The following is a 26369-nucleotide window of genomic DNA, read 5'->3' as shown; positions in this document are numbered from 1 at the left end:
AATGTCATTTGCCTTGGGATCTAACTATTTGTCAATAACTTCATTAAGGAGTATGTGTTTCTGTAAAAGCATACTGTAATACTTCAGGATATTACAATATTTTGCAGAGAAATGTTAAGGACTTCACCCTGTGGTTTCTCTTCATTAATACTTTGTCTCACCAAAATCTCGTCTTATTACCATCAGTCCCAACGTTCTTTTACTTATTCCTTAGACTAAGATATTCAGGCAGTGTCTTTTGTTGTCTGTTTCCTTCAAGTGTGACAGACACTCGAGAATAGAAAACATCACTGTCCAGCTTCTGACTGGGGCCTACAAGGATGCTGGAGAGGGACTCTTTGTCAGGGACTGTAACAATAGGACAAGGGGTGATGGGTTAAAACTTAAACAGGGGAAGTTCAGGTTAGATATAAGAAAGAAGTTTTTCACTGTGAGGGAGGTGAGGCACTGGAATGGGTTGCCCAAAGAAGTGGTGAATGCTCCATCCCTGGCAGTGTTCAAGCCCAGACTGGACAAAGCCTTGGGCAGCATGGTTTATGACGAGGTGTCCCTGCCCACAACAGATGATCTTAAGGTCCTTTCCAACTATTCTATGATTCTGTAAAGTCTCTTGATATGGATTAAAGTAGCCAAAGGTTTAATATTAAACTATTCAATGCATCAATATCCTCTAAATTACGTCCGTCTGGATTGAACTAACCTTTCAAGAGGAAGGCATGTCAAAAATAAATTAGATCTACCTGTAACTCCCTTCTCAGCTGGGGATATTCCTCAATTCTGCATAGTTACAAACAGCCCATTTAGGAACACTACAGCAGAAACATACACTTTCAAGAGCTAGAATGAAATGCTTAAATTTGGGCAAAAGAGCAATAAAGATGGCCATGAGATTTTCTGTTCTTCTCCTTATTCCTACAGTGTGCTCATTATTAAGCAAGCAGGTAAGCACAAAACATCCATCAAATGGCAAAGTTCAGTCCCCGGAGAGATCACAAGGGTTATACTTTTTTATTTATTTACTGCTTGTTGCCTTAGGGCAGAAAGCACACTGCAAATTCACTTCAGAGTTCTGCACGAAGAGCCGGAGGCAGCCACTTCGATGCAGCTTGCCTTAAGCACAAAGTCAGTGACTTGTTTTTCTTCTTAAATGCATATCAAAACGGTTTGAACCCATTTATTTGTTGAATGTGCCCACAAACTCTTATTACCTCATGACAGTGACCAACAACAGTGGCAGGACAGGGGATACCTGGGAAAGAAAAAGACAGCTAGTTACCCCAAAGATGTTTTCATGCAAGACTCTTTCATGAGAAGGTCTTCCCAAAAAAATACTAATCCCAATAGCGCTAATATCTTCCCACTGGCCATCTTTTTTAATTAACTCCTTCTGTTGAAGTAAGTCCATCCACCAAAAAAAAAAAAGCCACCAAGAAAAAAATTTTGAAGAAAAAAAAAAGCCAACCTTTTTTTCTTCTTATATACTGAGAAGGCAAATTCATCCATTATTTTTTAAATGCTGCAGGAGATTTCTAAAACATGGGCTTCTCTGTTGGACCTTTGCACTGGAACATCCCAGGTTGTTACTTGCCCACATGTGAGCAGTAAGATTTATGGACAAAAGGTGACAAATTCTCTTGCCAAAAAGGTAACACCACTCCTCAGCCATCTACCACATATAACAGATATAATACATATAACACACATAACAGATGCTGAACAACATGAGGTGGGGTTCTCCAAATAAAAGTGAAAAGATTAACTTTTAGTTCATTGTATCTTCAGGGAAAAAAAAAAATAACCAACTTTTAAGCACGGTTGCTAGGTTTTATATATACTAAATTAGCAGTGAGGTGCAGCAAAAGCTGTTGATGGCATATGCCTGCCTTATCACTTCAAGGAATAGAGAGGTTTCAAAATCACCACGTCCTTTATAAAATAAATTCAAAGCTACAGTAAGCAGAAAAATTAAAATAAATGGATTCTGCTAATCTGTGGGGACAAGGACTTAATACTGCATTTAATTTTGTTAAGTGGGAGGAAGATTATTGCAGGCAAGATACAAAGAATAATCTCTGCTCAAATCTTATAACATTTACAAGCTTAAATACACTGCGACAGTTATTAATAACTGTATCAGAACATTTCCATGTATTCAGTCCACAGTTATGAAAGAAACTAAACACACAGGCCTCCTCCTAAATCAGATAATAATAATATTTACATTCCTCTACACTGTTGCTTCCAATACTCTTAAAAATACTGTGAACAAGTGCCAGTCTGCTATGAAACACTGCAGAAAGCATCATTTTAGGCGTTTTAGTCTGCCTCTGAAGGAGACTAGCCATTTACTGAGATAAACCAATCTCTTTCCAGGATTTTTGAAAGAAAAGATGAAATTCATTTTCATGGAGTCTGTCATTGTCACAGTAGAGAACTCATTGGGAGCTGCACTTGTTTGCAGCCTACAGCTCCTGCAGGAAGAAGCTGTTTAACTGATGTCAGAATTTAAGCTGTCCACATGTAGTAGTATAATCTTCTAATTCATCTCCTAAACAGAAGCTGTTTTGAAACTCAGCTTCTTCCACATTGTTTCTGTTTCAATAAAATCTGTCTTTTTTTTTCAGGAATGTGAAATCAGAGTAGATAGCAACACCTGTCTGGCACTTACAAAATTCTTTTAAAATCTGAGCGAGATCAAAATACTTTAAAAAAAAAATTACTATCTGCAACATACTCGATTTGATCCCATATTCCCAGACTATCAACTGATTCATGCATTATGCGGTTTGTTAATACTAAGAAAGATACTGTACCTTTAAACGAATTTCCTTTGAATCAAGTGTCCTTCTGAAGGAAAAAAAATACACTAATATCTTAATGGAAAAGACAGAAAAAGTGTGTTCTCTCATTGCAAATTTTTTTCCAAGCCCTCAATACTGTGGCGTCTTCCACAAAACAGTGGTACCGTTCCTGTAATACTTAATGTCCCCTCATAAGAGACTGCTGGAAGGTCATAACAGCACCAGCAGTGATTAAATGTGAAATCATTCAGTTTGTTGGGAGATAGATAACCAAACCTAACACATGTGTTGACTGAAACATGGTCTCCAGTATAGGGAAGTACAGCTAGTACAGCTCCATTGCTCTCTGCACTGAACTCCTGACAACTTCTCAGCACAGTTCTTGGCAAGAAATCCTTAAACAACTCTAAGATTAAAAGATCCGCAAACTAAGGAAAACAACACCTATTTGTTCTGCATGAATTCTCCATAATCTTCAGTTACATAACTTAAAGAAAATGTATTGCTTACTCCACTCAAAGGATGCTGATGATGCTCTCTTACGTGATTAATTCCTCTTTCTCTCTTTCCATTATCTGTGTAATTCTATAACACATAACACTCTAATGTCTAAATTGCCTAGGTAAATAAAACCCGAACTAAAAGAGTTTTGGTTTGTTTTTTTTTTCTTCTCTTTCTTTTGGAAGAGAGAGATTAGATTCTTCGAAAACTGGCATAAAGATAATTCTTTTCATGACATTAATACATCTGTGTGATTAAATCAAAGCTAATTAAATCTAGGCAGCATTTTTACACTGCCAGTAGTTATCATGTACAACACTGAGTTTTCATTATTATCTGGTTAAAATGACTTTGTCTTTCTCTGTTAAAAAAATGAAGGCTCACAGTTTACTCCTTTACACTTGTAGGAATATGAGCACATTTTCTAAATGTTTAATTTCCAAATATTTATCTTTTTTCTTGTGGTTGATCAGTTTTAGTTGCTAAGGGAGGTTCCTGTACACTTTAGCTAAGGTTTGTGCCTAAATGAATATAGAAATAAGGGTGTACTTTAACAAGCAAACATCTGTAGAAACTACTGACACTCAAAACCTTTATTCTGCACCAAGAAAAAGGTGAATAGGAAAATGATATTTTCTGATGGTCTGCCTCCAAAATTCAAAATAGGATCCCATGAAAAAAAATTTCAAGTGTTCCTCTGCCTCTTCGATAACAGACTGCTATTGTTAAGAACATCAACATAATTGATGTTTGAAGCAAAGCAAAATTCAGTTTCAAACCCTCCAATTATTTTGTCTCTTCACTACTAAATGTAATTACAAACAACTCAAAGGTTCATCACTATAACAGCACAATTTAAGATTCCCAGAGAACAGATATATAAAGGCATTGTTTTCACACAGTTCTCTTAGTCAAGCCATAGTTTAACAACATTACCAATAAACAAGTGCACTAAGCCAATGTAAAGCAGACAAGGAAATATTCATGTTTACTTTCATCTAGGGAATCCTCTGGTGTTTCATTTATCGATGCTTATACAAATATGCCTCAAAGCAACAAGCAAGAACGTCATGGATGAATATGACATAACTACAATCATCCCAAAGTTCACTTGCCTAACTATGCACCATCTCAAAGGCTGCTTAAGCACACAAGCATTTGTTGCAAAAGGGCAAAAAAGCACAAACATGAGACCAAGTTCTGAGTTCTCCTTGCAAAATTACCACTCTAACAGAGCAAACAGATGTAGCAGTTTTCAGAGGCTGACTGAAGTCTTTGTCCCTTCCTCGCAATCAGCAGGAAATGCCTGCAGCCAGTTCGAAACCACCCTGCTTAGAATTACCCAAACTTTTCCAAACCAGTTTGACACCTGTTCAGTTTCTCCTGCTCAGGAAGAGAGATGCTAGGGCATGCAAGATGCAGATTCAAACAAATTCAAACAAGCAGCAAGTGAGATCAAGATTTTACATGAGGCAATAGGAAGTGTGTGGTTAGGATACCCAATCTCTATCTACGATGAACAACTACAGCATCCTCTGCTTCACTGTTATGCAATACACACATAGTATTTAACCTCTTGCTGGTTTCGTACATGTATGTGGAACTGATCAGCTTTTGGGAAGGAGGTAATTTGACAGTTCATGCACTATTAATAGCCACCCCTCAAGTGAATGAATCCCACCAGAGCCTTGAGCGTTCCTCGCCCGCCCAAAGCCACAAAAGATCTGCCTCCTGCCTCGAGCGTTGTGGCACCATTTCTACTGCAAGCACCATCAACTTCACAACACCTGCCTGGAGAAGAACCTGAAAGGTACAGGCTTAAACCAGAGCACTCATTCACACCTTGACTTCCTGCCACCAGCCTGGCTCTTGGAGGGGTTCCCAAGGTAGAGCTGAGAGCTCATTACCCCCCACAGCATTACTAAGACAAGCAGCACCCCCACAGCAGAATGGGCTCGGTGACTTCTTGAAGTCCCCCATATGCTGTTTTGGTACTTTGCACCCTCACACACTCTGTTTACTGAGTTTGGTTGGAATTGTGTAGCTGTATTGCAGAAGTGTCTATGTGCAGATGCTACTCCCGGGGCACCCTGCTGAAGCAAGGTGGGCAGGCAGTGGGGACTAAAAAGTCAGTTGAGAATGAAGAATCATTAGACGGCGTGGGAAAGCCACTGCCCTTGCCACTTTCTGAGCAATTGATGCTCTTTCGGGAGTGGCACGGACCTTCCTGCCTGGGCTCTAAAGCACCCACCACCATCCTCCGGGATGGATGCAAGGATGCCGAGGGAAAAGGTTGTGGGGTTCCTGACCGCCCCGACGGCCGTGGCTCCGCTCAGCCCCCGGCACCGCGGGATCGCTGCCCCGGGGCCACATCTCTCCATCCCTCCATCCCTCCATCCCTCACGCCCCGCAGCCGTGAGGAGCGGTACCTGCTTATCCAACGCAGCATCCTTGGCGCTGACGGCGACGCATCCCTTGGGAGCTGGCACCCGCTCGCAGTTGCAACCCTCCAGCATGTACATGCCGGCGGGCCGGGCGCTCTGCTCTCCGTCGAAGTAGAAGAGCACATTTTGGTAGAGGGCGAACCACTTCTCGTGCCAGCGGTTAGTCTCCGCCGTCTTCTTGCTCAGGTAGCCCCGCTTGGTGCCTTCCTTTCGGGCCAGCAGCGCCAGGTACAGGGCATGCCCCTCGTTGTACCGAACGCTCTTCTGCATCTTGCTCCGCAGTTTGCTGCCGCCTCGGGCACTCTCCGCTATACCGGCTGCGCCGCCGCCGCGCTCCGCGGGCTCCCCTCGCCCCACCACCGCCCTCTCCGATCTCCTCCTCCCGCCTCGGAGGCGGCCGCCGTTAAACCTCGTCCCCGCCTTCCCGGAGCCCCGCGGGAGGAGGGAGGTGCTCACTCCCCCTCCCCTTCACGCCCCCCCTCCCCCCCCTTCCCGGGCAAACTCCGGTGTGACGCGGAGGGATCAGGCGTAAGCCGCTTTGGAGAGCGATTTAAAGAGCAAAGTCGCCGCTGCAGAGCCCCGCGCCCTCCCTCCGTCAGCTCCCGCTCGCCCGACCCGGGGGGGAGCTGGGGGGCACCATGGGGATGAAGATGGTGAGGGATCGGATGCGATGAGCTTGGCCGCTGCGGGATTTGAGGGCTTTGCGGTTGTTTTCCCGATAGTTTGTGGGGGGGTTGATGCTTCTGAGTGAAAACCTTGGAAAGAGGCAGCCCCGGGTTGAGAGCGGTGGCGGGAGTCGGTGACTGGGTTTGTGTGTTAAAAGCACAAGCAAGAGGCGAAATCCAACTGAAATGCCAGAAACACGTTGCTTTGAACCCGGTACTCACGTTTATTCAAAGGCGAGGAACGGGAGCGTGTCGGCAGGGCTCATCCCAGGGAGCTGCATCCCCGATCCTTCCCCAGCATCCCTGCTGAGAACGAGTAACGCGGCAAGGACTGCAGACAGCCTGTTGTATGTTTACTCCTTACGCCGAGTTTAGCGAGGCTAGAGGCAGGCACGGTTCTGTTTCTGCAGTCAGGATAGTAGAATGAGGAACAGTCAGACCTTAATAATAAAAAATATGCTCTGGCAAAGGAGCTGGTATCAAGAATTGCTTCACATAAGACATAAGCAATACAGAAATTTCTACCAACTAGAGGACTCTGTGCCTGTAATTTACCAAATAATTTAAACTTCCTTTTAAGGTTCTTTCACAAAAAGGCATTTAAAAACTCCTTCATTTATAACTGCATTTTGGATATGTCTCTTCTGCTTCATCGAGTCTTACAAGTGAGAAAGAAAATTCATTCTCTCACTAGCTGTCTGAACAAAAATGTGACAATGGAATACTCTGTGAGCTGTACAATACACAGAACGAGTTAGAAAGTATTCCCCATGTAGTATCAGTGAGTGACTATGATTTGGAATATTAGTTACAGAACTGTGAACCCATATGGAGTTTTAAGGCTCTCATTCTGCAAACAGAGCTTTCTATCAAAAGAAATAAACAGATGCACAAATCCTGCTGGAACTGAATTTTGTTTTCTTTGTGGCTTCACATAGTGAAATTTGAGCTTAACACAGAACATTGAAGTCTAGGTTTTGGAAAGGGGTTGGAGATCATTTGAGAGATTTGTGTGTATGAAATGACTCACATGCGTGCATCTCAGTAACTGGGCTCTTTCTTGCTTCTTACAGTACATCTTTATTTCAAATTCAGTCAACTAGCACTATCCAAGCCAGTATTAATTCAGTGTGTGAAACTCCATGGGATATCGTATGTCTTGATGCACGTAAATGGCAAGGCAGAAAGGAACAAGGGAAAGAAGCAGTCTGAGACTCAAAAAAGAGTTTTCAGATACTTGACACTACGTGTAGAGTCAGTGCTCTCCAAGGTAAGCACATCGTATATCACAACCAAATGCTATAGTAAGAACCTGTCTTTGCCAAGATAACGTTGCAAGTTTCTGTCCCAACTTACATAATCTGTACATTAATAAAGCTTCTGCAGAAATCAGAAATGACTACACACCATCTATTCTACCACAACACTTGAGACATACAGTAAAAATAAATGTCCGGAGTTAAATTTTAACTGCAAAATAAAGGAAGAAAGGGTTTCCTTTCAATACCTAATTTTCTTCTAGGCACACATGCATTTTTCCTGAGCTGAAAGTGTTGAATATGTCATTGCACAGCAATCCTTGGAATTACGAGGCATTTAGTATTCCTGTTCGCTACAGTGAACGCTGACTGTGTAACCATCAGTTTGTCATGAATTCCTGTGCTTTACTGCTCAAAGTATGATTTAGTTCTCTCAATGATATTTTGTTAATTACTTGTTCGTCCTTACACAAGTCCAACCTAGTCTTTATGTACTACATACCTATGTATGTATATACTAATACATCTAAACACAAGTAAGTAAACATGATTTTTTTTTTTAATTCTTCATTACCAACAATAAAGAAGGGATTGTTTGTGGTTTGTTGTTTTTTTTTTTTTAAAAGAAATTCTAAGACACATTCATATGTATGGACATGGGCGAGTTGTATGTGCAAACACACGTAAAGGAATCTGCTGATGTGATTTATTCTGTAGGGCTATAAAGCAAAGAACATACACATAAGCACACTAGTTCCCTTTATTTTCTATGCTTCTTAATTAACGCTTTCCTTTCTTTGTATTTTCATTCCAGGGGATTTATTCATAAAACCATACTCCCAAGACCTGTGTCATTATGGGCCCCAAGGAGCTTCCTGTAAAACTATGGTGGAAAGTTGTGGTCACATATAAGCTAATTTAACACACTTAACTTATGTCAACCTTGAAATTTCCATGAGGAACTAAGTCATTGCATATTGTTCAGAGCTGTCATAAACAGCAGGATTCATAGCATCATATGACTGTGCAATTGTTTATTCTCATCCAGAAGTGACCATGAGAGCTTGGGGGGCATGTCAGTGAGTTGCCACTCTTCCGAGTGACAGTAAAATCTATTTCAGAAAGTATGTAAAATCTAGGCCTCTGTTCTCAAAATCACCTAGGAAAAAATATTATTAATGTAACAGTAGTAAAAACTGATTAAAGCAATGGGAAAAAGATGTTACACTACCATTTTTATGTCTGGGCTTGTATGTATTTGCTATGTGTTGTTACTCTTTTTGAATGCTTATTTGTCAGTAATTTGAGATGATAGTAAATCATTATTTACCTTTTTATTTCAAGGTAATGTATCAAGTACAAAATAATTCTGTAAAGCTGTTGAACAGCTTTACAATATCTTATGGGGAAGAAACTAGGTTTCATTAAGAATATACCTACATATCTCCTCTTATATATTGTCTGAAAAGTAGAACTGAACTAATATCCTTTTTGTGATTTTACTTCCACAATTTTGCTGACATAATGGTTTACTTTCTAAGGCACAGAGTATGATACAGCTATTTGAAAGGTGTTTAAAATGTGTTTAAAATAACATCTATCAGTTATCTGATAAAGCAGGAAATTTTTCAAACACATATTACACATCACTGATATTGTAAGTCCTGATTATCTTGAAAATAACAGACTATTCTTATGTATATGTAAATGTCATTTGGCTTTTATGATTCTCCTTTTAAATTACCACAAACAAGTTTGTGTTTGCTAAATCTAGCTTTTAATGTCATTTGAGAAGATTTGCTTTTCCTATTTATCTAGACTTTTTTTTGGGGGGGAATTGTCTTGGCTAACCAATTTTAAACCACTGTGTGTGCCAGACCATGGTAATTCATTCCTCATGGTTACTAATACTTTTTTAAGCAAGTAGAAGCAGATGTTGGAGTCAGCCTTCCTGTGGAAGAGATGTGACTACACATATGCCTCAGTCATATGGGAAAGGTCATGGAATAAGTGTTGATGAGATTCCTTCCTTCAGGAATTTCAGGCCTTCAGGACTTCCACAAAGTGGGGAGGAAAGGATATTTACTGTCATAATAAAGGGTAATGAAGGGACCACCGCTGTCAGTGGGAGATTTCAGCAGAAGTCGAAGGAGGTGATCCTGCCCCTCTACTTTTCTCTCATGAGACCTCACTTAGAGTATTGGGTACAGTTGTGGTATTCCCAACATAAAAAGGACATGGAATTGTTGCAGCAAGTTCAGAGGAGAGCCACGAGGATGATCAGGGGACTGGAGCACCTCCCGTATGAAGGCAGGCTAAGAAAGTTGGGGCTGTTCAGCCTGGAGAAGAGAAGGCTGCATGGAGACCTCAAAGCAACCTTCCAGTATCTGAAGGGGACCTATAAGGGTGCTGGAGAGGGACTCTTCATCAGGAACTGTAGTGATAGGACAAGGGGTAACGGGTTCAAACTTAAACAGGGGAAGTTCAGGTTAGATATAAGGAAGAAGTTATTTACTGTGAGGGTGGTGAGGCACTGGAATGGTTTGCCCAGGGAAGTTGTGAATGCTCCATCCCTGGTGGTGTTCAAGGCCAGGTTGGATGGAGTCTTGGGTGACATGGTTTAGTGTGAGGTGTCCCTGCCCATGACAGTGGAATTGGAACTAGATGATCTTAAGGTCCTTTCCAACCCTAATCATTCTATGATTTCATCATTCTATGGAAGGATTGTCATGGAGAAGAGAAATTTGGGAGCAACGGAGGATGCTGCTGGTTAAGGCTGGAAAACCAGGTGATTGGTAAAGAGGTGGAAGTCTGCTGCTGAGATCCTGGTAGGAATCAGGAGTAGCAAGAAAAGAGATCTATACGCAGTGGGAAATTAATGGGGTTGGTAGGGCAATGATACAGGTGAGGAAAAGGAAAGTCAACTACAGTCAGTTCAATGCAGCACAAAAAGCAAAAGGATTAGGTCAAGGGTAATTCTGAGGAAGAAAGCAGCGTTTTGAATGGAGACATGCTTGTAGTCCAAACCAGTGCTAAAACCACAGAGGGAAGAAAAGAAAGGCAGCTTTTCTTCTTAAGCCTATTTTCAGCTGGTTCCTTTGCTCTGGAGAGAGCAAAGGTTCACTAGCTGGGATTAAAATGGAAGAGCCAGCACTCACATTGCTGACCAAATAAAGATATGCAGACATACTTCATTAATTCAGATCTCCAGATGTACTTATATAATAAAGATACGACAAATATACACTAAGTTCCTGATTGATGCAACGTATAGTGAAAACAGAATTTTAAAACTTCCCTCACATGGTTAAAATCTTCACATTCAGACACATACTCACTTAACAAAAGCATGACTGTCAGAGCTGAAAGTTAGCAGAGATTACTCCCTTTTTTCCTATTCTGACAGCTGTGTAATGAGAATTTTACAGACCCTTTGATTAGTGTAGTATCCTTAAGAAGAGTATTGTCCTACGGTTCACAGATAGCCAAAGCAAGAAACTGTCTTGACATTCTTGGGAGATAGCTTAAATTGATACTTTGGATGTTCCAAAGACATTGGCATGTCGTAACACAGATTCCATAATGTTCTCCAAATGTGAGTCAAGAGAAACAGCCTGATAACCAAGGTCTTGCAAGTAAAGGATTCAGCAGACACCAGGATATGATTACTCTAAGTTTCAGAAAGCCCTTAGTAACTGGGAAAATAACTTTGGAATTAAAAATACAGAGTAGGATAAAATTTCCTTTTATTCAATGTGAGCTGAGTATACATGTAAATCACTTTTTGCTTAATCTGTCAAGATAATCTCACATATTGGCCTAAAATAGGCAAAATGTGTAAAATATTAAACTTCCTCATTTCTTGGGAATAAGTAAGCCCCACAGATTGGAAGAGAGTGCAGTGGGTACCATCTGGAATAAGTAGGTAACCCTGAGAAGAATTTGTGATGTTTACAAGGCTCAATGCTGACACAGGGAATTCTATCCATCTGACATAAAGCCTGCAAATAATCTGCCACTGGGGTGCATAATTCAATACAACAGGTTTGATAAACCAGAAGCAACATTCCGTATAGTCACCTTGAAAGAGACATTTAATGTATTATGCGGCTGAGCTTTCAGCAGTACAGCACCTTACTTTGCAGGTAGGCAGACCCATATGCCATAAAAATCAGCTTTATGGGAAGTGGAATCCACTGTTCTCTCAATAGAAATCAGATATTGCAGGGTACTCAAGATCACGTGAAATCTCTGAGACCATGCCTTTTTATGAGAACATTATGTTTATATTTGGTATAGATGCAATACATTGAAAACCATTTTAATGAATCCTTTCAGATGTAGCTGGGACTGTACAAATGCCTGGAGAAAATATATGTAACAGAAAAAAAAAAAAAAAGAAGAAAAAAAAATCTTAAAAGGCTGTAGGCAGAGCAGTCCTGGCAACAGTAATCTGAGGCAATGTTATCACATGGAAGCAAAAAGATACCAAACAGTCTTGCTTAACAAGGGTAAAGAAATTAAGCTTAACATCAGGCATTGCTTGTCTTGGGGATTTCTGGGTAGGTGGGAAGTGGATAGGGGATATCTGTAATTGCTGACCCACTGTTGCTCAAGCTCATTCATCCTGGTCCAGACTTACGTTCACATTCTCAGCTCATAACCTTGGTAGCTGCTTGGGAGCTATGGAGTATGCTTTTCTGACCAAAAAAAAGTATCATTAAAAGAACAAAGGAAAACAGGAGAAAAAAATGTTCTGAAAAACATAATACATGAAGGGAAATAAAAAAAAAAAAAAAAAACCCCAACAAAAAAGCAAAACAAAACAAAACTACAACAATATCGAGCTACAGTTGTATTCAACACCAGAAAATTTGTAACTTCACCTTTCATAGTAGAATGCTTTCCAAGGTAGAAGGATATTAATAGCACTTCATATTAATGCATCTATTTTTTAAACAGAGTACAAAAATAACATTTATTCTACTTGTCACAGAGCCGCTACTGCTGCATGCTGAAGTGAATAAAGGCCTGAATCCATATAAAAATACACTTGGGGGTTTTAATGCAAAAAGAAATCATGACTTATTTCACAAATAGGTTCCTCTTGAATGTATAGTAAAGAAGTGAAAGAAAAATTATTTTACTGTTTAAAAAAAAATTATTTTATCATTTTTAAATGGTAAAATGTTCACTCATTACTGTTTGTCTTCTTAGGTCAGTTGGATTGTTTTGATTAACACAAACTTTTTGTTAATTATTAGTGGTAGCAAGGGGAGCTGAAAGGTATTTTTTATTCCAATTTGATGTCCTATTTTCTTGTATCAATAATAAAGTTAGATTTATAATATTCAATAATTTTGAGTAAGACTGTTTCTTGTTTGAGTGGTGCTTCTTTTACCAAAGAAAGAGGCAACACAAAAATATGTCTTTTATTAATTTATACTGGTTTTAATTTTTGCTGTTGCATGTAATGGCTTTGTGGAAATAGTTCTAAATTTCTGACGTAAGTGTAGATACATAGATCAGATACAGCTATCACATAGTAGTTTTGTCAGGTATTAGGAAAGGCTTATTAGATAATGCCTTAGAGTCTTCTTCAGATAGAGCAACAAAGATCTGGAATTTACATATCCTATAGGTACATAAGCCTGCAGAATAGGTAAAGTAAATCTATACTGTAAGACTGGATGAGAAACATTTTTCATGTGTAAGATTTAAAAGAGCTTTATTCATCGCAAGTTGTGCTCACTGCAAAAATCTCTAAAATTATTAATCTCCAAAACTCTGGGGAAGAAATGGATTAGGGAAATTGTATTGTTCAACCATTTAAACAGTCTGTAAAACTCAGACATTTTTTATTTGGTTTTGCAAAAGTCAAAAAGGGCTTATATATGTTTGAAAATTCTTCAAAAAAGTCAAACATGTCAAATACCATCTTTTCCTCAAATTGTTCACTGCTTGTCAAACAGATTTTTTTAATGAACCATAGCTTTAGAAAAATCGCTTCCAGTTCCAGCATAAAGAACTTGAGACATCTTGGTTCTCTCCCAGAATGAAAGTTACTGTCCTTGGAGCTGTCATAGCATTGCCTTCTGCTGTAGTTTCAATCCAGTGGGAATAAATACATGGATTTATTTGCAAAGCACTTTGAAGTACATCAGTGAGAATTCACTGGAAGAGCTTCAGGTGACAGGTTGTCCCATTCTGCTGCATGGTGGAAGGAAAAAACACCCTGTATACTTCTCCGTATCATCTACCATGTTCTCACTTCTAATAAACCTTAACTTCTATCCAAAGAATCAGCTTACAAGATTTTTGACAGAAAGCTTTATATATGTGCATTATATACACTTTCTTAATATGGATTGTAGTTATCTTTATTAATTGCTCATGTATATATTTCTCTTTCAAACTGTTACTTCCAATGGATTTAAGGAACATTCTAGGATCCTACAGTTGTTAGCACTTACTGATGTAATTACTATGTATGGTAAAGCTTGCTCATCCTATAAAACTGATTCTTTTTCTTCTAGAGGGCATGTCTTTATGTTTCTGTGTTACTCATCTGTAATGCAAGGTGACAAGAAATGTAATTGAAAGAAAAGAAAACGGGAGGTCTTGAGTACAGGATGTTTTCCTGTGAGACACGGGATGTATTGAAACTGTTTTGAAAAGAGTTTTGATATGTGTCTCTCGGGTAGCATCGAAAGACATCAGCCAGCTTGGCTGCACAGAGTTTGGATAGAATAACTTAAGTTATACCTCAGCCTCTCCAACAGCCACCTGCTGAAAGCTTTCCGACCTCTTTTTCTGAAAAGCTTTTAAAATTCTCTAAGTGAGGTAAGTGGAGTTAGTAACGTGATACAGAACTTTATGCCCTCCAGGCACTCATTCATACTCAGTAAAGACTGTAATGATTGCCCATTTACCTCTAGTATCTGGTCAGCAGGCAATGTAAATAAGTCAATGCCACCTGTTCAGTTCTAGTAAGTTGGGTAACACATGAGTCTATGGGATGGGGGAAGAGGAAAAAGGTCAGCATGCTCCATACCTTTGTTGAAACATATTCCCTCATGTTTACAGCCATTTTCCTCTGGTGTAAAGTTCAAGAAAAAAAATAAAAAGGAGAAACTCCCTCCTGGGGAATCCTCCAAGTGTGAACAAGGTTAGGCTAGTGAATTTAGCATCTCACTGTCCCTATTCCAGCCCATCTATGGTACTTAAACCATCAGAAGATAGCATCTCCAAGGCCAGGTTGGACGGGGCTTGGAGCAATCTGGTCTAGTGGAAGGTGTCCCTGCCCGTGGCAGGGAATTGGAACTGGATGAGCTTTAAGTCCCCTTCCAACTCAAACCAGTCTGTGATTCTACAGTTGTATGATCTCTAAAACCAAAATGTGTCAAGCATTTTCCTGCTGATTTTCTCTCCTTACTCTGTAGATAGGAATGAAATTAATTGTACATGCTTGCAAGATCTTTAGACAACCATCAAAGCTGGACTCATTTTATCATGTTGCAATTGATGGCTCATCTATGGTTCCAAGAATACCTTATAATGGTAATAAATGACTGACTTACATTTGGATATGTCACATATATGTACAGACACTTATATATAAAGACGGTGGTTTTACTGTTCTCTGCCACACTTCTTTCATCAAAATTCCCTTCTTCCAAAACAGTTAAAAGATAATAATTGCCTGAAATTAGAGTCATCCAATATGACTAAAACTGAGTTATTACATAAAAATGGATATGAAATATAAATGAAATGTCTATAATTTATATAAAAAGTATTGTTCTGATTTCATTTCCATTAACACCATTTTCATGCTGTGCTTTCTTAAATTATTGCTGTAGCTTGAATTGAGCTGTGAGCTGTACATTGTCAACCTTACTGGGATGTACTGTATAAATTATGTAAGTCAATTAACATATATGCATCAGAATAGCTGTTAAAATTAGAAGTACTAGCATAACTGAGAAAATGAGTTAGGTAAAGGAGTTCAGTAGGCAAGGACGAAACAAAATTATGAAGAATCAGCTTACTGATTTCATTTGGACTTCTTAGTAATAGCCACTATTGTCCTTCTCTCTGCTATTTTATTTCCAGACACAGCAAAAAACTTCATAAAGAAAACGTTCAGGAAAGGTCTCAAAGTTCCCATTTATTCTGCTATCTTGAAAACATCCTTTTCTGAGCTAATCTTCTGAATTAATCACATAAAAATACAGCTATGCACAGATTTCCTGCAGTGTTCATTTACCCACAAAAGCTGAGCAGAAATACAAACCTATTTGCATTAAAAACAAGAGTTTATTCCCCAAACAGATTTCCCATTATAATAAAATATATTGAAAGTTTTGGCTAAATTCAGTTTGTGGTAAAGACAATCATATGCCCAAAATAATTTTTTTTTTTTTTTTTATTTTTTTTTTTGGAGATGGAGTGTCATAATGCAGCAAAGCTTGTCACATACAGATAGAAGAGCTACAACTGCTTCCTGACTCCATCAAATGAATCAGCTGGTATATAGTAGCATTTAGGCATGTTTCCCAGAACATGTGTACAAGCTTGATAATGCATTTTCTTCTATTTTGAGAGCTCTGCCACCCTTCTTATGCCAAAACAGCGTCTTCAGCAGTATCTCTAGCTCTGCGCATTATAAACTTGCAGGAGTTTCTGCAGGCATGACCCTGGCATGGATTATGCTTCTTGGCCATAAATACTCTGTATTTGCAGCCCCAAACAGGCCAATTCACCAGCCTTGCAAGAAGGGTTGGCTGATGCTCTGTCTGTTCTGAAGAGTTTGCTGAGCCCTTTCGATGAGGACTTGCTATTCATGTGGTGCTTGTGGGCTGAGTGCATGTTAATAGTGTGATGCTGTGTGTGATTAATTGCTGTCCTGATTCAGCCTGCAGTGCTCTCCTTGTCCTCTTCTCTTTGCTATCTTTAAAAAAAGCATATGGCTCTCCCCTCAACCTCTCTGCTTCAAATTCTTGAAGTGTGGAGGAAGCTTGTGTTGAAAAGACCCAGGTAACTTTTCAGAAGGAAATTTTATAATTTAGGTAAAAAGTTTTATCACGTCAGCATTTCCAAAATAATCTTCCTATTGGAATACAAAAGTAAAACTCACACTCTCCAGTCTTTGAGAAAGGCTTTTGCACGAAACCAGTCTTCCCTGATTACTGAAATCATAGGGCTTGTTACAAGTATATGATGTAGGAATTTATAATTGATTCATGTCTGTATAAGATTTCTAACGTACACACTAACTATGATATCATTAACTCATAGAGCTTGGAAGGATTTAAAAATCCAATCCTCTCCCTAGGCAGACTGAGCCAAGCCAGCACCATTCCTGCATCCCTGAGTGATAGATATCTCCCAGCTTCAGAGGTCTCCAAGACTTCGGATTTTTTTCCCAGATGCTCCACACCATCTATTCAAGTGACTAGCTAACCTTATGTTTGGGAGTTTCCCCTTAACATATAATCTGAATCTTATTTCCTGCGATATTAAGTCTCTGTACCTCTCTACACCCGTGGGACACAGGGAACAGCTTGTTCTTGTTTGCAGCAGCCTTTTATGTTTCATAAGACTGTTGCCATGTCTGCCTCTCTCCAGGTTAAACCATTTTGCAGTCTTCCCTCCTCTGGCCCTGCTTGCAGATAACTCATCATTGCCACATCCCTGTCCTGGTCTCACTTGAGTAGGTCCTTGTCTCTCTTGATATGATGCCCACAGTTGGACAAGGCATTCACTCCAAAGACCTGTCTTGCAGGACGCACTCCTGCTCACACAGCTTCATCTAACGTCTGCCTTTTTCACAACAGCATGATACTGTTGACTCATATTCAGTTTATGATAACTAGCTCTGGATCTTTTTTTTCTGCAAAAAATGCCACCTAAATGAGGTTATAGGATATACTGTTGCTGTAACATTAGAAGAAAAAACACAACCCTTCCAAGTCATTCAGTTTTAGGACTTGTAATTCAGACAAACAAATGTTTGGCCACCGCAAGGGAGGCCACAGGACAGAGGAAAGTAGAACCAGTTTTTCTTCGGATCCTTTTGGCAAAATGTGCTTGTGGAACTGCGGTCTGAGGCCACAAGGGTTTGTAGATCACGTAAGATGCAATATTTTATTCAACACAACTTGATATTCTAAAATGATTTTTCTAAAATGAGTTTTTACTAATTGCTTTATTTAAACAATAGCAGTCCCATGATTGTATGGCAAATTGGCCTGGTTTGCTCACTTGCCTGAAAATTAAAACAAGCCATGAAACTGCTAAGTAGTTCTTGCCTTGCAGTCACTCACTTGCTGGAAGTGATGCAAAAAAGAGGTAGTCCAGGGCTTGGGTGGGAGAATGACACCCCCTTCCATCATCACCAGCTATGTTTTTGAGCATTTTAAGCCAATGGTGAAACTGCACCTTTTCTGTGGTGGGAGCAGCAAGTTTTGTGAGGGGACACAACCACATTTAATATAATGAAGACATTAACTTGCATAGATTGCCAACAAAACCTCACTGCAAACTTACATCTTAAAAGCACTGTAAGACTTGGCACTCGCTGGCTGCAGAGCATGTACAGGACTGAGTGAATGACTTCTGCAGTTCCAGAGCTGACCTTATTCTCTCTTTTCTTTCTTGTCTTAATGGTGTTTAAACATGATTAGCTCCACCTCCTTAATTTTCAGACATAAGGTTTTGCTCAGAAACCTCAGTGAATTCATCTCACAAGTCATACCTTAGCCTAAATAGTAACTCTTTTCCAAAAGAAAGCTGGTCTAAGTTTCTGTAACATCATTTTAGTGCTTATTTTTCATGTAGGCCTGACAGCATGAAACAATCAAATTACAGCTGGAGTGAGAGGGTGTTTATATACGACCTTTTTTTGCTAATAATCATAGAATCATAGAATAGTTAGGGTTAGAAAGGACCTTAAGATCATCTAGTTCCAATTCCACTGTCATGGGCAGGGACACCTCACACTAAACCATGCCACCCAAGGCTTCATCCAGCCTGGCCTTGAACACCGCCAGGGATGGAGCATTCACGACCTCCTTGGGCAAACCATTCCAGTGCCTCACCACCCTAACAGTAAAGAATTTCTTCCTTACATCCAATCTAAACTTTCCCTGTTTAAGTTTGAACCCATTACCCCTTGTCCTGTCACTACAGTCCCTAGTGAAGAGTCCATCCCCAGCATCCTTGTAGCCTCGCTTCAGATACTGGAAGGCTGCTATGAGGTCTCCACGCAGCCTTCTCTTCTCCAGGCTGAACAGCCCCAACTTTCTCAGCCTGTCTCCATACAGGAGGTGCTCCAGTCCCCTGATCATCCTCGTGGCCCTTCTCTGGACTTGCTCCAACAGCTCCATGTCCTTATTCTGTTGAGGACAGCAGAACTGCACACAATACTCCAAGTGAGGTCTCATGAGAGCAGAGTAGAGGGGCAGGATCACCTCCTTTGACCTGCTGGTCACGCTGCTTTTGATACAGCCCAGGATACGGTTGGCTTTCTGGGCTGCGAGTGCACACTAAAGCTGGCTCATGTTCATTTTCTCATTGACCAACACCCCCAAGTCCTTCTCCGCAGGGCTGCTCTGAATCTCTTCTCTGCCCAACCTGTAGCTCTGCCTGGGATTGCTCCAACCCAGGTGTAGGACCTTGCACTTGGCATGGTTAAACTTCATAAGGTTGGCATCAGCCCACCTCACAAGTGTGTCGAGGTCCCTCTGGAGGGCATCCCTTCCCTCCGGCGTATCAACCAAACCACACAGCTTGGTGTCATCGGCAAACTTGCTGAGGGTACACTCAATCCCACTGTCCATGTCACTGACAAAGATGTTGAACAGGATCAGTCCCAACACCGATCCCTGAGAGACACCATTCATTACTGGTCTCCAGCCAGACACTGAGCCTTTGAGTACAACTCTTTGCGTGCGACCATCCAGCCAGTTCTTTATCCACCAATATAACTTTAAAGATTGCTTTGAACAGGAAGAATAATTTGTGCATAGATGTTTTAGATAGTAACTATTATTTAAGGAACTATATTTATTTATTAACTGATTAAAATGCCCTCCTGAAACTTAAGGGCAACAGCTAATGACCAATGAACACTATATACAATTCTGAAGGAGCTTTGACAGAAGAAAACTAACTTACACTTAACTTACTAAACTAACACTTCCTAATTTTTGTTCATCTAGTCACCTGCCTGAGAAGAGGAACGAGGGAAGGGATCTCAGGCATCTGAAGAATTGGTGGATCATGGCAGAATGGCTCATGCCATCTTTTCTTCAACATGTTTCAGGCAGTAAATGGGAGATATGCACACAGGGGTGGGTAAAACAACCCCCAGCCAATTCAAGGAACTTGAGTGTCTGTCTCCCTTGCAGACTGGCAGCAGTGCTGGACACTTCTGAAACTCATGCCAGCTGCAAATCTGGTGATGAGAGGGGACAGGCGGAAGCAGCCAACAGCTGCCAAGGCACTCCAACAGCTTCTCTTTCTCACTCCCTGTGGGAAACTCCCTAAATGCACCAGAAGGTTTTGCATAACTCAACAGTTTGTTGTGGCTGGACTCTTCCTACAGCCATACCCTTCCAACTGACCACCTGACACTTTTACATATCAAATGTTCATTAGAAATTGTGTTTTATCTGTGCAAAACTCTTTGTTGTGTTACTCTTGCTATACTGGCTTAACCATAAGGGGAGAAAAGAAAACCTAATTACTGATATCTTTTGCTCATGAAATAAGAAGGTTTGTGCTGCTATGCTGATTATCTGGTCTTACACAGTAAATACAGAGAAAAGTTTTTCAGAGACCAGAGTTACCATCAGCAAGGGAAACCAGAAGGCAATGGAAGTAGAGGGCATGGTGTCACTGGTTTATGGTTTATGATCTTGGCCCAAACAGCCTAATCAGAAGATATTTCGCGTTGTGCAGCTGACGCCATTTCCATGGCTGTTTCTCTGCTGAGGTCCACAAACTAAAAAAGACCCAAGTCCTTTGCGCTGCTGAGGTGAGTGCAGGGGGTGCTCTATCCAGGCTTTTGTGGGCATAGTTCCCCTCTTAGGAGCTCTGCAGCTACAGGACAGTGTAAAGGAGATGATTTTGTGTAACCCATGCTATAATTGCAGACACCATGTCTGAAGAACCACAAAGTACCATGGGTAACGTCACTAAAAACAATGGCTGATTTCCTGCAGGGCCAGCCTGGGACAAAAGCAAGCAGGGAATATTTGTGGGCTTGGTCTGCTGAGGACAGTTTCACACTCTTTGAGACCCAAGGAAACAAGCCAGAACTGCATCTGCCATTGCTTCGAGAGCTCAGGGTATGCTTTGTCTCCAGGCCACAATCTGCAAATTCAATTTGGGAAAATCTAAGGGAGGAAGTGTTGTTTGTACAACTTATCTGAACCTATTTCCTGACAATAACTATTGTTCACTGTAGTAACTTGACATAATATGAGTTATTTTGTGAAAAATACATATAATTTCCAGCCCATAACTGTAGCGAGATATACTGTGGTTTTATTAACAAAAGTAGATGGATGTTTTTCATTGTTTCTGAAAGATACAAACATGATTCTATTTGCAGAATGCATTAAAAGCTCGTCTCGAAACCATTGAGATGGCATCACGGTAGCTGATTTCAGTTCCTAACAACTTTAGTTTAGTTATAAGATGCTGTGGGTTCCATATGCTGAAAAAATATTAATATTCCTATATTTGCTTTGAAAACTGTCCCCCATGATTCAGTAATGTCAAGAAATCTTGATGTGCCCTGCTTACACTGGTAAGATTCTGCTTTGTAACCAGGAGAAACAGAGGTGGTTGGTTTTTTTTTTCATTTGTGACCTTTATAATGAATCTCTTTATTGTGTCTTTTGTGGCAGTAATCCATCTGTGGATCTTTTGAGGATGCTGATTTGTTAATTGGAGGAATGTGATTTTGGTGTCTGACAAGCTGAAAACTAAAGCTATGTGGAAGAAAAATCCAGAAAAGTGAAAAACCCCAAAAATATCAGCATATATGCCCCATCCTTAGCAGTGTTCAAGGCCAGGCTGTGCAGGGCTTGAGCAATCTGGTCTAGTGGAAGGTGTCCCTGTCCGTGGCAGAGGGTTGGAAATGGATGAGCTTTAAGGTCCCTTCCAACCCAAATCATTCTATAAGATATATTCTTGCAGCAGACCTTATACAGTACTGTGAAAGTTTATTTTCATCTTTCAATTAGTATAGAAGTTTTCCTCCATGAATGCTGTGGACTATTTAATCTAAATTTTTCTCATATGTAGCTTCCACCCTACCCCTTCTTTATCCATGGTATGTTTTCCTTATTACAGATTTTATTCGTATTTTTTAACCACAGTTTTGCAGAAAAAGCGGGATTTTTTTAAATATCACAATCCAGAACACTACCTTGAATAAATTTCTATCTCTTCTACTAAAGCATCCACTCACATGTGAAAAATACCCAGCAACACAGGGTCCCCCAGAACTGTTAATAACTCCTGTTGCTTTTCATCTTCATTTGTTGTTAGGGAAGATGCTCAAATTATTTAACTTGCAGCAACTGGTTTTACCATTGTCTCTTATACAAGCCCAGGCACAAATTGGTGATTTCTGCTCTGCAGCTGGTATTTCATAAGCACAGTATAAGCAGTACAAGCCTTTAATACAAGAAAGTCAAATCTCGTGAACCTATCAGCTAGAGCCAATACCTGCTCCTCTAAATGCATGACCAAAGGAGAGAAGGTCATGAAGAAATCTTATGAGCTTCATTTTCCAGCACTGGTTGGGTAACATGGTTTAGCGTCAGCATTGGGAAAAAGGTGACTGTTCCACCTAGCTCAACCTGGACAAATCCATGCCACTGTGCTCCTCTGTGGTTGTCCTGAGCCTTAAAGCAGAGTGTCCACTCTGAGGGGTGTTTCTCTTCTTGGAAGTTTTTTCACATAGGACTTCCTGACAGAGCTTACTTAAGAAAGGTGTTTTCCAAGGCTAGCTCAGCCTGCAGCTATTTCCTCTCTGTCATAGAAGCTGTCCATTTCCTGATTTACACACAATTCCACTTACCACAATTCATGATTGAGGGGTGGGGAGAAGCAAGGTGTTATTATTACCGGTAGCCTTGAAAAGCTGCTGCTTTATGTCCTGTCAACCCTACAAATCCAGACAAGTGACTTTATTCTCAAGGTGCAAAAATTATGTATTTTTTTTAAGGTGTGACAGCATAGACAGGTTTCCTTTAATTCATACATGTAACAGCATAAGTAAGAGCAAAGCTGTCTAGATTACTAAGAACAAAACTGATCATACCTCTAATTATGCAAATTAGAAACTTAAGAAAGTATCCCTTTATTCTTATAAGCAGGACTTTTTTCCTCATGTTAAGCAATGAGACAATGAGTTTAACATTAACTTCTCTCCAGCAGTGCAGGGCTGCTGTACAGGAGACATGGGTGTCAGCAGGACATTTTAGGCAGTATTCTGAATTCTGAGTCTCCTCACCACTGCGTGGTTCAGGGCTGCCTTGAGTCACCTCCCAGAACAACCCGGACTTTGCCTTGGGTTCTTCTTAAGCACCAGCTCTCCAGATGTGACAGGAGCAAAGCACTCACTATGCCACTTACGAACACTTTGATATGAATGATGATTAGATCTTGACTTGCATTTCAATAACCTAGAACACAGCTTAGCAGGAAAGGGAACAAGCTGTGCTCAGGTGGGGAACATACCAGGGGATACCAAGGAAGATGCTTCAGCAGGAATAGTGAGATCAGTCCCACCTCACCTCAACGAAACCAAACTAAGCCCATGACTGTGTTACAACAGGGAAATTGGTTTCAATTGCCACTCAATCCTGGTTTGCCTCTTATATTCCTTTGTACTTTTCCTCTGTCTATGTTCACACATTTCTAGTGGCACAAAAATTACTTGCTGCAGAGTATCTACTCTTGTCTAGAACACTATACTATGGGAGAATCCTGACCCATTGGCAGAACCAGCTCTGAATGGAGAATCTGGGGCTTTCCTGTGTCAGTCATGGCTAGCCACACAGCCCCGAGTGTGCCCCTTTTTTCTAGTCCTCAGTATTCCCTTGAAATAAACTCAGAAAGAGACAGAAGAGACAGAACTTAAAGGCATGGAGTAAGACCCGAAGTTTCTTCTAACATGTCACACGTCCCATACTTTGCTCCCAACCTTTGAATGGTTTTGGAAGAGAATAATCTTTTGGAGAAGACTGCTGGTCCTCTTGACTGTTAGACTGGGAAAAGTACGCTTTATGTATCTAAGAATAAAACCCATATGCAGGGAAAAGCAGACACCAAAGGAGCATGTTCAGATATTTTCTCCTCCTGTGTCCTGACTTTCATGTAAAGGCCTAAACCCATGACAAACCATGGGAATCTTGTCCCAGTTTTTTATCATTCAGTACATAAATAGTGACGTGGAAAAATTAGGCAAGAGATAAAGATGCAAAGTATTCTTTGGTATAACATGTTTTTATGTAAGCTAGCTCTCAGCTAAAAATAAATACCTGATGAACCTCTATCCATTCATACTGCAGTCTTTAGAAGCTGTTTCTTTCCACTTCAGAAGGCATGCAACAAGGAAGCATATACTAAACACTCATTGCATTGCCACCCTGAATTAGACCTGCACTAGATCCCTTTCTGTAGAAGTGGGAGACGAAGCCAAGATGAATGAGCAGCGAAAAGCAATCCTGAGAGAAGAATCTAGATTTCTGATGGCAACGCCCAGTTCAGAGCTTAAGCAATTGACAAAGCTGTTGTTTACACGAATGTTTAAAATAGTTACTCGGTGCACTTAGGAGAGATTTACCCTCACAAGTTTCCACAAATATGAAAACGCTGCCAATGCTATCCAAACAATATCTACTCTTAAAGCAGTTGATTGACAGACTGTTATCTACTATCTTTGTGCAAGGTGAAGGCTTCTGTCAACAGTTAGCATACATAAACAATCCTCAGCTGAGAGTAAGATATATTAGTTTTGTATTTTCTGTGAAGGTCACAATAAAGTGTCCCTTAAAAGCTTTCACTTTGTACACAGCAACAGACTGCTTACCATTCAGAATAATAAAAAATGAAACCTTGAATTGTGTTTTGTTTGTAGCACAATACGAGTTCCCAGTGAAGAGGGTGGGGGAGGAAGCCTCAGGAACAATCGAAATAGTCATCTATCAGTGGCAATAACTGCTGGTCATGTTGAAAAAGCAGTAGGGATTTTGGGCCTCTAAAGCCAAAGAGCAGATATTGTCCAAGACATGGCTTAAAGTAGGCAGCAGTCTTATACACTCATGTGCCATGCTCTGACACTACTCAGCAGCTTAGAGAAACAGAGACAAACTTAACGTGATAGGTTTGCATGCATGGAAGTCTGCTGTGAGTAAAAGGACCCTTCAGCCTTGCGCTCCTCCTGGAATGGACTTGAGGAGCATGGATGACGACATCCCTGCCACCTCTGGCTGCTCTGATATGTGATAACACTGAAACAAAACTTGCAGGTCTTGGTGACTGAGTATGATTTTTACTGCATTAATAAATCCATCAGTGTAGTATAATCAACGCTTTATCACAAAAATGTCTATCTTTGAAACACAAGTGAAATGTGGTAGCAAAGGTATTAGAAGTCAATTTTAAAAAAAACTTTCTGTGAGCAGTCCCCTGGATGTGAATGGTTAGACTTTATTTTAAAGGTCTTTTCAAACCTAATTGATTCTATGATTCAATGTCCCAATATTCTGGTACAATAATCTGAGGTGGGTTAGAGATAGATGGTCAAAGATAAGTAAAAGGAGACTTGGCACATCAGAATGGCAGTAAGGTGCCCACACAAACAGTGATCAACTGCTCAATTAAACAAGCTGCAGACACAGCCTGGGAGACACATCAGGCAGGAAATCTGCTGCTGTCCCTTTGGGCTTGACTTGCCCAAAGTCAACTGTGTGCAGCCGTAGTATTGCCAACCTCTCTGACATGGCTCAGGGCAAGACCCACAGCAAGACAGCTTGGGTCCTCCCTCTACACATTGCGACAACTGCCAGCCTCACACAGATGTTGGCTATCCCGGGGCATTTCAAATGGCATGAGTTATGGGTGTTGGTTAATGAGAAAATGAACATGAGCTGGTTTCAACATGCGCTCGCAGCCCAAAAATCCAACCGTATCCTGGGCTGTATCAAAAGCAGCATGACCAGCCGGTCAAAGGAGGTGATTCTGGCCTCTACTCTGCTCTCGTGAGACCTCACTTGGAGTATTGTGTGCAGTTCTGCTGTCCTCAACATAAAAAGGACACAGAACTGTTGGAACAAGTCCAGAGGAGGGCCACGAGGATGATCAGGGGACTGGAGCACCTCCCGTATGAAGACAGGCTGAGAAAGTTGGGGCTGTTCAGCCTGGAGAAGAGAAAGCTGCGTGAAGACCTCATAGCAGCCTTCCAGTATCTGAAGGGGGCTACAAGGATGCTGGGGAGGGACTCTTCACTAGGGACTGTAGTTATAGAACAAGGGGTAATGGGTTAAAACTTAAACAGGGGAAGTTTAGATTGGATATAAGGAGGAAGTTCTTTACTGTGAGGGTGGTGAGGCACTGGAATGGTTTGCCCAGGGAAGTTGTGAATGCTCCATCCTTGGCGGTGTTCAAGGCCAG

General features: G+C 40.7%; 1 protein-coding gene across 1 annotated transcript in view; it reads right to left on the bottom strand.

Annotated features, from left to right (window-relative positions):
- The window catches only part of RASGRF2 (Ras protein specific guanine nucleotide releasing factor 2), a gene marked incomplete at both ends in the record, with an annotated part of 139990 nt that extends 133974 nt beyond the window's left edge, over positions 1–6016 (bottom strand). Inside the window, one exon of the mRNA XM_080637546.1 lies at positions 5732–6016. Within this exon, the coding sequence (XP_080493672.1) occupies positions 5732–6016 (285 nt within the window). The remainder of the gene's footprint in view (positions 1–5731) is intronic.
- Positions 6017–26369: the final 20353 nt, after the last annotated feature.

This window comes from Psittacula echo (genome assembly GCF_963264785.1).
Source record: "Psittacula echo genome assembly, chromosome: Z".
Taxonomy (NCBI): domain Eukaryota; kingdom Metazoa; phylum Chordata; class Aves; order Psittaciformes; family Psittacidae; genus Psittacula; species Psittacula echo.
This window is presented reverse-complemented; position numbering and strand designations above follow the sequence as displayed.